General features: G+C 48.2%; 1 protein-coding gene across 2 annotated transcripts in view; it reads right to left on the bottom strand.

Moving 5' to 3' along the window:
* The window catches only part of LCAT (lecithin-cholesterol acyltransferase), a 94,871-nt gene that overhangs the window by 29,625 nt on the left and 53,018 nt on the right, over window positions 1-12,228 (bottom strand). For both annotated transcript variants that reach the window (XM_063946239.1, XM_063946240.1), the window contains exon 5: window positions 3,766-3,861. In XM_063946239.1, coding sequence (XP_063802309.1) covers window positions 3,766-3,861 — 96 coding nt within the window. The remainder of the gene's footprint in view (window positions 1-3,765; window positions 3,862-12,228) is intronic.

Genomic DNA, 12,228 nt, shown 5'->3' with positions numbered 1-12,228 from the left:
GAGACTCTGCTGGTTCTTGCTAGCTTCCAGTTCACCGCTGCACAAGGTAGTGCACCATAGTATCTGGAAAACCTGCCACTGCTGTCTACAACATTGCAGTATCCATTGTGTAGAACCACCGCATCACAGCTACTGGGAAACCAGCAGTGCCGACACTCCACTGCACAGCATATGGAATCCCCATTGCGCTACATCAGCTGTCCAGCATCTCGAAACTTGTGTTGCTGACATCCTCAGCTCCATCTACAAGCATTGCCGACATCCTCGGCTTTGTTTGAAAGAATTGCTGACATCTTCAGCTTCGGCTACAAATGTTGCTGGCATCCCCAGCTTCGTCTACAAGTATTGCCGATGTCCTCGGCTTCGTTTACAAGTATTGCTGACATCATCAGCTTTGGTTACAAGCATTGCCAACATGCTCGGCTTCATCTACAAGTGTTGCTGATGCCCTCAGCTTCCTCTACAGTCATTGCTGATGTCCTCAGCTTCATCTACAGTCATTGCTGTTGTCCTTAGCCTCGTCAACAGTTATCACACTGGTTCCAGCCAGCGATCTGTGACTTTCCTGCATTGATGATCCTCCCAACATTCCGTCAACCCACCAGTCCTCACGTAACTCTCCATTAGGTGACAAACCAGCTACCAATTGCACTGGTGGCTTCCACCACCAGTGTTCCAGTACCCATAGCTGGTCACCTTTCCTCATAGAGCATACTGCTTGACTGCCACATCTGGATGAGCGGATCAATCATTAAGCCAGCCTGACTCTGTCCAATGCGCTCAAGACCGAACCCAGTGTCCAGTACTATTCCAGGTTCACACACAAACTCAGCCATGACAGTAGGCTCTACCCTGCATAATGTGTATCAGGGGTTCTACCTGGCATATTGTAGGTGCTATCCTGCAGAATGTGTATCAGGGGTTCTACCTGGCATAATGTAGGCTCTACCCTACGTAATGTGTATCAGGAATTCTACCTGGTATAATATCGGCTTTACCCTACATCAGAGGTTCTCAAACTCGGTCCTCGGGGGCACACACAGTGCATGTTTTGCAGGTCTCCTCACAGAATCGCAAGTGAAATAATTAGCTCCACCTGTGGACCTTTTAAAATGTGTCAGTGAGTAATTAATACACCTGTGCACCTGCTGGGTTACCTGCAAAACATACACTGTGTGTGACCCCGAGGACCGAGTTTGAGAACCTCTGCCCTACATAATGTGTATCAGGGGTTCTACCTGGCATACTGCATGCTCTACCTGGAATAATGTGTATCAGGGGTTCTGTTATAATGTAGGCTCTACCCTGCATAATGTGTATCAGGGGTTCTACCTGGTATAATATAGGTTCTACCCTTCATAATGTGTATCAGAGTTTCTACCTGGTATAATGTAGGCTCTACCCTGCATAATGTGTACCAGGGGCTCTACCTGGTATAATGTAGGCTGTACACTGCATAATGTGTATCAAGGGTTATTCCTGGTATAATATAGGCTCTACCCTACATAATGTGTATCAGGTGTTCTACCTGGCATAATGTAGGCTCTACATGGCACAATGTGTATCACGGGCTCTACCTGGCATAATGTAGGCCCCTCCTGGTATACTATGTGTCAGAGGTTCTACCTGGTATAATGTATGGCTCGACCCTGCATAATGTATATCAGGGGCTCTAACTTGTATAATGTAGGCTCTACCCTGCATAATGTGTATCATGGGCTCTACCTTGTATAATGTAGGCTCTACCCTGCATAATGTGTATCAGGGGCTATACCTGGTATAATGTAGGCTCTACCCGGCATAATGTATATCAGGGGCTATACCTGGTATAATGTAGGATCTACCCTGCATAATGTATATCAGGGCTCTATCTGGTATAATGTAGGCTCTACCCTGCATAATGAGTATCAGAGGCTCTACCTGATATAGACAGTGACGAGGAGGTGGCCTAAACCCCAGTATGTCCCAATAACAGCCGTATAGTAATACATGACGGAGACGGTGATGAGATGGCCTAATCCCCAGTATGCCACAATAACAGCCGTATAGTAATACATGACAGAGACGGTGATGAGGAGGCCTAATCCCCAGTATGCCCCAATAACAGCCGTATAGTAATACATGACCGAGACGGTGATGAGGAGGCCTGATCCCCTGTATGTCCCAATAACAGCCGTATAGTAACACATGACAGAGACGGTGATGATGAGACCTAAACCCAGTATGCTGCAATAACAACTGTATAGTGACACATGACTGAGATGGTGATGAGGAGGCCTAATCCCCAGTATGCCCCAATAACAGCCGTATAGTAACACATGACTGAGACGGTGATGAGGTTGCCTAATCCCCAGTATGTCCCAATAACAGCCGTATAGTAATACATGACGGAGACGGTGATGAGGGGGCCTAGTCCCCAGTATTCCCTGTACCTTTCCTTCATTTTTCTCATCTCTGCCCCCCTCTCCCACTGTTTAGTCCCCATCTATTTCATCTCTACCATCTCCCCAGCTCTTTGTCCCCTTCTCTCTCTCTCTCTTTCTCTCCCCACTGATCTCTCTCTTCCCCTATCTCTCTGAACTCTGACACCCTGTTGGTTAGAGGTGCTGACAGGATTAATTGAACTTTGCATCCATACAGTGCTAGGGGGTAAATGTTGTGTGTGTCAGGCAGTCAGTAAGTGCTGGTAGGCAAGGGGCAGCTTTCTATTGAGTCCATGCTAGACTGACATAATAGCTGATTATATAACAGAACAGGACTCTATGCTGGTCCAGTGTCAGAGATTGTGACATATTTATAAACAGTCTAATTTTACACACATGTAATTGTAATGAACATGTGAGCGATATTGGATACTCAGGGATATGTATGTCAATGGACATTCTGGTGTCACAAACATGACAAGGATCTGGGGAAACCAGAGGCTAATAACATGTGGTGGCTACGCGTAGACTAGATGTTCTGGTACATCAGCCATCTCCTGTGCTCTGCAAATGATGCTCTATGAATGTAAGAATCTGTTATCTCATTGTTTATGTCTGTCTAACAAATGACATCACTTTTACTCACAGGGTTTCTGAATAAACCCTGCAAAGACTGGATATATTTCATCAGTGAGTCAGGGCTGGACGTGGTGGGCTGGACGTGTTGGGCTGGACATGGTGGGTTGGATGTGGTGGGTTTGATGTGGTAGGCTATACGTGTTGGGCTGTACGTGGTGGGCTGGATGTGTTTGGGTGTGGTGGACTGGATGTGTTGGGCTGGATGTGTTGGGCTAGATGTGGTGGGCTGGATGTGGTTGGATGGATGTTTTGGGCTGGATGTGGTTGGTTGGATGTGTTGAGCTGGATGTGTTGGGCTGGATGTGGTGAGCTGGATGTGGTGGGCTGGATGTTGTGGGCTGGACGTGTTGGGCTGGATGTGGTGAGCTGGATGTGGTGGGCTGGATGTTGTGGGCTGGATGTGTTGGGCTGGATGTGGTTGGTTGGATGTGTTGGGCTGGATGTGGTGGGTTGGATGAGGTGGGCTGGATGTGGTGGGCTGGATGTGGTGGGCTGGATGTGATGGGCTGTATGTGGCGGGCTGGACGTGGTGGGCAGGATGTGTTGGGCTGGATGTTGTAGGCTGGACATGTTGGGCTGGATGTGGTGGGCTAGATGTGGTAGGTTGGACATGTTGGGCTGGACATGTTGGGCTGGATGTTGTGGGGTGGACGTGGGATATTGTCTTGCATTCATGTAGTGTTGGAACGTTCTCTGTACTTACTGGGAGCAATTCGCCAGTCATAGGGAGCGGCACGGACTGTCTCATCTCTCACGTAACCATTATTTACCAAGTTTTGTACAAGGGTATGAAAATAACCTGGAAGCAAATAGAGAGAGGATTAACTGATACATATAGATTCATTCATTAATAATAAACTAGAAAGCTGTACGTCACCAGTCCTAATCAGCAATGTATATAATGAAAAAACATTAATGATCTGCCTTCATATAACAGAACCCAGATGGTGGCGCCTCCTGGGGAGGCAGATGCTGAAGGGTAACAAGTTGACCACTACTATATTATATAATTCTCATGATGGAGGAGACCCAGTGGGAAGAAGATTTCAGGCCTGAATCAGCCGCACACAATGCTCAGAGGTGCTGACGGTCCCTCTGCAATTACTGGGAGGTGGCTTAGAGCACGCATGAAGATTGTCCTCTATGGGCGTGCTATGGGAGTGTCACTGGCATGTATGGCTGCATACGCAGATGGTCACATAGGAGGCCATAGGGCTGATGCAAGCAGTGGTGCACGCATCTGTGGACAATGACACTGGACATCTCAGTCCTTGCACATTGCGAGGCACACACATATACCAGGTAGAGGTTCTGAAGCAGCACATGCATAACATCGTAGGCAGGAGACCGCCTATAGTGGCACACACGTACACCAGGGAGGGGCTCTTTAGCAGCATACACATAACATCGCAGGCAGGAGACCGCCTATAGCGGCACACACGTACACCAGGAAGAGGATCTGGAGCAGCACACACATAACGTTGCAGGCAGACCGCCTATAGCGGCACACATGTACACCAGAGAGGGGTTCTGTAACAGAACGCGCATAACGTCACAGACAGGATACCACCTATAGCAGCACACATGTACACCAGGGAGGGGCTCTGTAGCAGTACGTGCATAAAGTCGCAGGCAGGAGACCACCTATAGCAGCACACATGTCTTCCAGGGAGTGGCACTGTAGCAGTACGTGCATAATGTAGCAGGCAGGAGACCACCTATAGCGGCACACGTGTACACCACAGAGGGGCTCTGTAGCAGCACGTGCATAATGTACAGGCAGGAGACCGCCTATAGCAGCACATGTGACACCAGGGAGTGGTTCTGTAGCAGCATGTGCATAACATCGTAGGCAGGAAACCACCTATAGCGGCACACATGTACACCAGGGAGGGGCTCTGGAGCAGCACACATATAATGTTGCAGGCAGACCGCCTATAGCGGCACATGTGTACACCAGGGAGGTGTTCTGTAACAGAATGTGCATAATGTCGCAGGCAGGATACCACCTATAGCGGCACACATGTACAACAGGGAGGGGCTCTGTAGCAGAACGTGCATAACGTCATGGGCCGGAGACCACCTATAGCAGCACATGTGTACACCAGGGATGGGCTCTGCAACTGAATATGGATAACGTCATGGGCAGGAGACCACCTATAGCGGCACATGTGTACACCAGGTAGGGGCGCTGTAACAAACTGTGCATAACGTCATGGGCAGGAGACCACCTATAGCAGCACATGTGTACACCAGGGAGGGGCACTGTAACAGAATGTGAATATTGTCGCAGACAGGAGACCGCCTATAGTGGCACACATCTACACCAGGGAGGGGCTCTGTAGAAGCACATGCATAACATCGCAGGCAGGAGACCACCTATAGCGGCACACATGTACACCAGGGAGGGGCTCTGTAGAAGCACATGCATAACATCGCAGGCAGGAGACCACCTATAGCGGCACACATGTACACTAGGGAGGGGCTCTGTAGTAGTATGTGCATAACATCGCAGGCAGGAGACCACCTATAGCGGCACACATGTACACCAGGGAGGGGCTATGTAGCAGTATGTGCATAACGTCGCAGGCAGGAGACCACCTATAGCACCACACATGTACACTAGGGAGGGGCTATGTAGTAGTATGTGCATAACATCGCAGGCAGGAAACTACCTATAGCGCCACACATGTACACTAGGGAGGGGCTATGTAGTAGTATGTGCATAACGTCGCAGGCAGGAGACCACCTATAGCGGCACACATGTACACCAGGGAGGGACTATGTAGCAGTATGTGCATAACGTCGCAGGCAGGAGACCACCTATAGCGGCACACATGTACACCAGGGAGGGGCTATGTAGCAGTATGTGCATAACGTCGCAGGCAGGAGACTACCTATAGCGCCACATGTACACTAGGGAGGGGCTATGTAGCAGTATGTGCATAACGTCGCAGGCAGGAGACTACCTATAGCGCCACACATGTACACTAGGGAGGGGCTATGTAGCAGTATGTGCATAACGTCGCAGGCAGGAGACCACCTATAGCGGCACACATGTACACTAGGGAGGGGCTATGTAGCAGTATGTGCATAACGTCGCAGGCAGGAGACCACCTATAGCGGCACACATGTACACTAGGGAGGGGCTATGTAGTAGTATGTGCATAACGTCGCAGGCAGGAGACCACCTATAGCGGCACACATGTACACTAGGGAGGGGTTCTGGAGCAGTCCGTGCATGTCACAGGTGAGAGACTACTTATAGCGGCATACTTGTACACCAGCGAGGGGCTCTGTAGCCAGGGGTGTAGCGAGGGTGGTTCCAGTGTAGCGCAAGCTCCGGGTGCCGGAAAGTTAGAGGGCGCACTGCTGCCCCTACTCTATATCGCGGTCCGCAGTATAGGCAGCCGCAGAGCATCAGGAGGAGAAGCAGAGAGGACGCACACTGACTCAGAGGCTAGGTAGGAAACAGGGCTGGTCCTATTTTGATCATGAAGGGCGCCCAAAGAAAACTTTTGCCCCTAGATCCATAAAGTCTAAAATCGCCCTGTCACCGATTTAGGATTTTTAAATATTTTTTCTTTTCAAATGCAACGTGCCCCCAATTTAGAACAGGAGAGGGGGCGCTGACACATACCCTTGCTCTGGGCACCATGGCACCTAGCTACACCTCTGTCTGTAGCAGACAGGAGACTGCATATATGGCAAAGGGGGCTATAATCCAGGTACAATAAAGTATTGGAAGGCATATTTTAGGATCCCACACTTTGAGTATCTGCAATGATCGGTGGTTTTGGCACCAGGTTGCCACGCACTGAGAGTTTCATCCTGATTATAATATCTACTTTAGTGGTGGCTGTAGAGGTCTTTTATATTATAATTTGGATTTTCTATTTCCACATGCTCACTTAACATAGTGGGTACTTAGACATTATGGTTAAGGGGGTAATTCAGAGTTGATTGCAGCAGCAAATTTGTTAGCAGTTGGGCAAAACCATGGCCCTCATTCCGAGTTGTTCGCTCGCTAGCTGCTTTTAGCAGCAGTGCAAACGCTAAGCCGCCGCCTACTGGGAGTGTATCTTAGCTTAGCAGAAGTGTGAACGAAAGGATCGCAGAGCGGCTACAAAAAAAAATTGTGCAGTTTCTGAGTAGCTCGAGACCTACTCCTAGCTAGCGATCACTTCAGACTATTTGGTTCCTGTTTTGACGTCACAAACACACCCTGCGTTCGGCCAGCCACGAATACGTTTTTCCAGCCACTCCTGCGTTTTTATCCGGCATGCCTGCATTTTTACACACACTCCCCGAAAAAGGTCAGTTACCACCCAGAAACACCCACTTCCTGTCAATCACTCTGCGGCCAGCAGTGCGACTGAAAAGCGTTGCTAGAACTTGTGTGAAACTGCATCGGCTTTTGTGAAAGTACGTCGCGTGTGCGCAGTGCACCCCATACGCATGCGCAGAAATGCAGATTTTTAGCCTGATCGCTGCGCTGCGAACAACGGCAGTTAGCGATCAACTCGGAATGAGGGCCAATGTGCACTGCAGGTGTGGCAGATATAACATGTGCAGAGAGAGTTAGATTTGGGTGGGTATATTGTTTCTGTGCAGGGTAAATACTGGCTGCTTTATTTTTACACTGCAATTTAGATTTCAGTTTGAACACACCCCACCAAAATCTAACTCTCTCTGCACATGTTACATCTTCCCCACTTGCAGTGCACATGGGGGGTAATTCCAAGTTGATCGCAGCAGGAATTCTGTTAGCAACTGGGCAAAACCATGGCCCTCATTCCGAGTCGTTTGCTCGGTATATTTCATCGCATCGCAGTGAAATTCCGCTTAGTACGCATGCGCAATATTCGCACTGCGACTGCGCCAAGTAATTTAACAATGAAGATAGTATTTTTACTCACGGCTTTTTCTTCGCTCCGGCGATCGTAATGTGATTGACAGGAAATGGGTGTTACTGGGCGGAAACACGGCGTTTCAGGGGCGTGTGGTTAAAAACGCTACCGTTTCCGGAAAAAACGCAGGAGTGGCCGGAGAAACGGAGGAGTGTCTGGGCGAACGCTGGGTGTGTTTATGACGTCAAACCAGGAACGACAAGCACTGAACTGATCGCAGATGCCGAGTAAGTCTGAAGCTACTCTGAAACTGCTAAGTAGTTTGTAATCGCAATATTGCGAATACATCGGTCGCAATTTTAAGAAGCTAAGATTCACTCCCAGTAGGCGGCGGCTTAGCGTGTGTAACTCTGCTAAAATCGCCTTGCGAGCGATCAACTCGGAATGAGGGCCCATGTGCACTGCAGGGGAGGCAGATATAACATGTGCAGAGAGAGTTAGATTTGGGTGTGGTGTGTTCAATCTGCAATCTAATTTGCAGTGTAAAAATAAAGCAGCCAGTATTACCCTGCACAGAAATAAAATATCCCACCCAAATCTAACTCTCTCTGCACATGTTACATCTGCCACACCTGCAGTGCACATGGGCCCTCATTCCGAGTTGTTCGCTTGCAAGCTGCTTTTAGCAGCTTTGCACACGCTAAGCCGCCGCCTACTGGGAGTGAATCTTAGGTTATCAAAATTGCGAACGAAAGATTAGCAGAATTGCGAATAGACACTTCTTAGCAGTTTCTGAGTAGCTCCACACTTACTCGGCATCTGCGATCAGTTCAGTGCTTGTCGTTCCTGGTTTGACGTCACAAACACACCCAGTGTTCGCCCAGACACTCCTCCGTTTCTTCAGCCACTCCCGCGTTTTTCCCAGAAACTGTAGCGTTTTTTCGCACACACCCATAAAACGGCCTGTTTCCGCCCAGAAACACCCACTTCCTGTCAATCACATTACGATCACCAGAACGAAGAAAAAACCTCGTAATGCCGTGAGTAAAATACCTAACTGCATAGCAAATTTACTTGGCGCAGTCGCACTGCGGACATTGCGCATGCGCATTAGCGACTAATCGCTCCGCTGCGAGAAAAAAATAGCGAGCGAACAACTCTGAATGACCACCTATATCTGCAGAGAAGGTCTAGAGCAGTGTTTCCCAACCTCGGTTCTCAAGGCACACTAAGGGGCCCTACACACTGGCCGACCCGCCGCCGAGCTGCCCGACGGCGGATACGGCCGACGAGCGACCCGGCGGCGTGGGGGCAGTGACGTGGGGAGTGAAGTTTCTTCACTCCCCCCGTCACGCGGCTCCATAGAACTGCAGGCAAATATGGACGAGATCGTCCATATTGGCCTGCATGCACAGCCGACGGGGGACCAGCGATGAACGAGCGCGGGACCGCGCATCGTTCATCGCTGGAGCCTCCACACTGAAAGATATGAACGAGTTCTCGTTCATTTATGAACGAGATCGTTCATATCTTTCAAAAAATCGGCCAGTGTGTAGGGCCTGTATCAGTCCTGCTTTTAGTGATATCCAGGCTTAGACACAGGTGACTTAATTAGTAGCTCAGTTATTTTTATTTAAACATCTGTGCTGAAGCCTGGATATCACGAAAACCTGCACTGTTGGTGTGCCTTGAGGACCGCGGTTGGGAATGCCTGGTCTAGAGAGATGTAGTTGGAATGATGGAGTGCAGATGCTGACTAGGCATTGCGGTGCCTTCAGTGGGGAGTATTCCTGGCATAGGGAGATGTGTCAGCTGGTATCTCAGGCTAGTAGACACAGGAATACATCTGGCATGTAACAGCAGGAAACCGCAGACATCTGTAATCATACAGAGCCGGTCATAGGCATAGGCAAACTAGGCAATTGCCTAGGGCATTTGATATGCCTAGGGGCATCAGCAGCTTCTGCTGATTAAAATGATATGTGGCATGCCTATATTCTGTGTGTAGCATTTCTTATGCAGATACAGCCACAGTCTCACACAGTATATAGGCATGCTGCATATCATTTTAATCAGCAGAAGCTGCTTGTGCATCCTAGCCACATAGCAATGCAAATAAGATGCATTTTCATAAAAAAGGTGTCCGACGTTAGCATTGAGGCAAGATTTATGAGGACACATCTGTATCCAAGCAGAGGCAAAGGTCACAGTGTTAGTGGCAGTGTGAGTGCTGTGTGCATGTGAGTGGGTTGGTTGTGCAGTAGTGTTCGGAATATGTGTAAGGAGCATTATGTGTGTCATGTAAAAATGCATTAATAATGTGCAACATATGTGTAAGGAGCACTATGTGTGTCATTATGTGTATGAGGGCATTAATAATGTGCAACATATGTGTAAAGGGCACTATGTGTGTCATTATGTGTATGTGGGCATTAATAATGTGCGGCATATGTGTAACAGGGTACTACTGTATGTGTGTCATTATGTGCATAGGGGCACTAATAATGTGCAGCAAATGTGTAGGGGGCACTATGTGTGTTATTATGTGTATAAGGGCATTAATAATGTGTGGCATATGTGTAACAGGGTACTACTGTATGTGTGTCATTATGTGTATTGGGGCACTAACAATGTGCAGCAAATGTGTAGGGGGCACTATGTATGTCATTATGTGTATAAGGGCATTAATAATGTGCGACATATGTGTAAGGTACATTATGTGTAAAAGGGCATTAATAAAGGTTGTCATAATGTGTAAGGCGCATTATGTTTATACGGACATTAATAATGTGTAAGGGGCATTACTGTGTGGAATTAGGTGTATAAATGCATTACTAATGTGTGGCATTATGTGTATAATGTGCTCTACTATATGTGGCATTGTGTATAGAAAGGGCACTACTGTGTCGTCTAATATGAATAAAGAGCAATAGAGTGTGGTGTAATGTGAATAAGGAGCAATTCAGTGTGATGTAATGTAAATAAGTGGCTCTACTGTGAGGAGTAACGTTTATAAGGTAAAGTAATACTACTGTGGGTGGTAATATGAATTATGGACAAAATATCGCATGATAAAATGTGAATAAAGTTGCAGTACTGTGTGGCGTAATTGGAATTGGGGTTACTATTGTGTGGCCATACCCCTTGCCAGCAAGAACACACCCCTTTTTGGGCTCTGCGCCAAATGTGCTAACTGTTCCTATTTAAAATATAGGGGGTACAAACACCAAAATAAGGACTACTATGGGTGAGGGGTGATGGTGCTGGAAAAGAGGTGCAAGGTCCGAGGCGGAACCAGCGGTGGTGCTAGGGGGCACCAGCCAAAATCTTGCCTAGGGCATCATATTGGTTAGGGCCGGCTCTGTAATCATATATTAATATTGCAAGTGAGATACCATCCTGGCTGGTATTTATATAGTTATATGACCGTCGCCTCTCCACCGCCCTGGTCACTGCTTCCCATGCACGAGTTCAGGATTTTGCCCGTGCTGCACCCCTTCAGTGGAACGCACTCCACCGCTCCATTAGACTCTCCCCAACCTTGCAAAGCTTCAAACGGGGACTAAAAACCCACCTATTCATCAAAGCATACCCTCCCGATGCATAACCCAGTGCTTAAGCCGCGCCTCCACCCCCCTGCCTCATGCCGTGAACATCTCAGCTTTGCTTGCATACTGCCATCAGGCTACCTCCCACTAGCCTGCACCTCTTGTCATCTGTCTGTCGCCCCTCCCCAATAGATTGTTAGCTCTTCAGAGCAGGGCCCTCTTTCCTCTTGTTATCTAAGCCCTCGTCTCAACACATTTCACTCACAGCTCTCCCCTACTCAACTAGAGATGAGCGCCTGAAATTTTTCGGGTTTTGTGTTTTGGTTTTGGGTTCGGTTCCGCGGCCGTGTTTTGGGTTCGAACGCGTTTTGGCAAAACCTCACCGAATTTTTTTTGTCGGATTCGGGTGTGTTTTGGATTCGGGTGTTTTTTTCAAAAAACCCTAAAAAACAGCTTAAATCATAGAATTTGGGGGTCATTTTGATCCCATAGTATTATTAATAACCATAATTTCCACTCATTTTCAGTCTATTCTGAATACCTCACACCTCACAATATTATTTTTAGTCCTAAAATTTGCACCGAGGTCGCTGTGTGAGTAAGATAAGCGACCCTAGTGGCCGACACAAACACCGGGCCCATCTAGGAGTGGCACTGCAGTGTCACGCAGGATGTCCCTTCCAAAAAACCCTCCCCAAACAGCACATGACGCAAAGAAAAAAAGAGGCGCAATGAGGTAGCTGTGTGAGTAAGATTAGCGACCCTAGT

Source organism: Pseudophryne corroboree, chromosome 11 (genome assembly GCF_028390025.1).
Source record: "Pseudophryne corroboree isolate aPseCor3 chromosome 11, aPseCor3.hap2, whole genome shotgun sequence".
Taxonomy (NCBI): Eukaryota; Metazoa; Chordata; class Amphibia; order Anura; family Myobatrachidae; genus Pseudophryne; species Pseudophryne corroboree.
The sequence above is the reverse complement of the archived record's forward strand: the minus strand, read 5'-3'. Positions and strand labels throughout refer to the sequence as shown.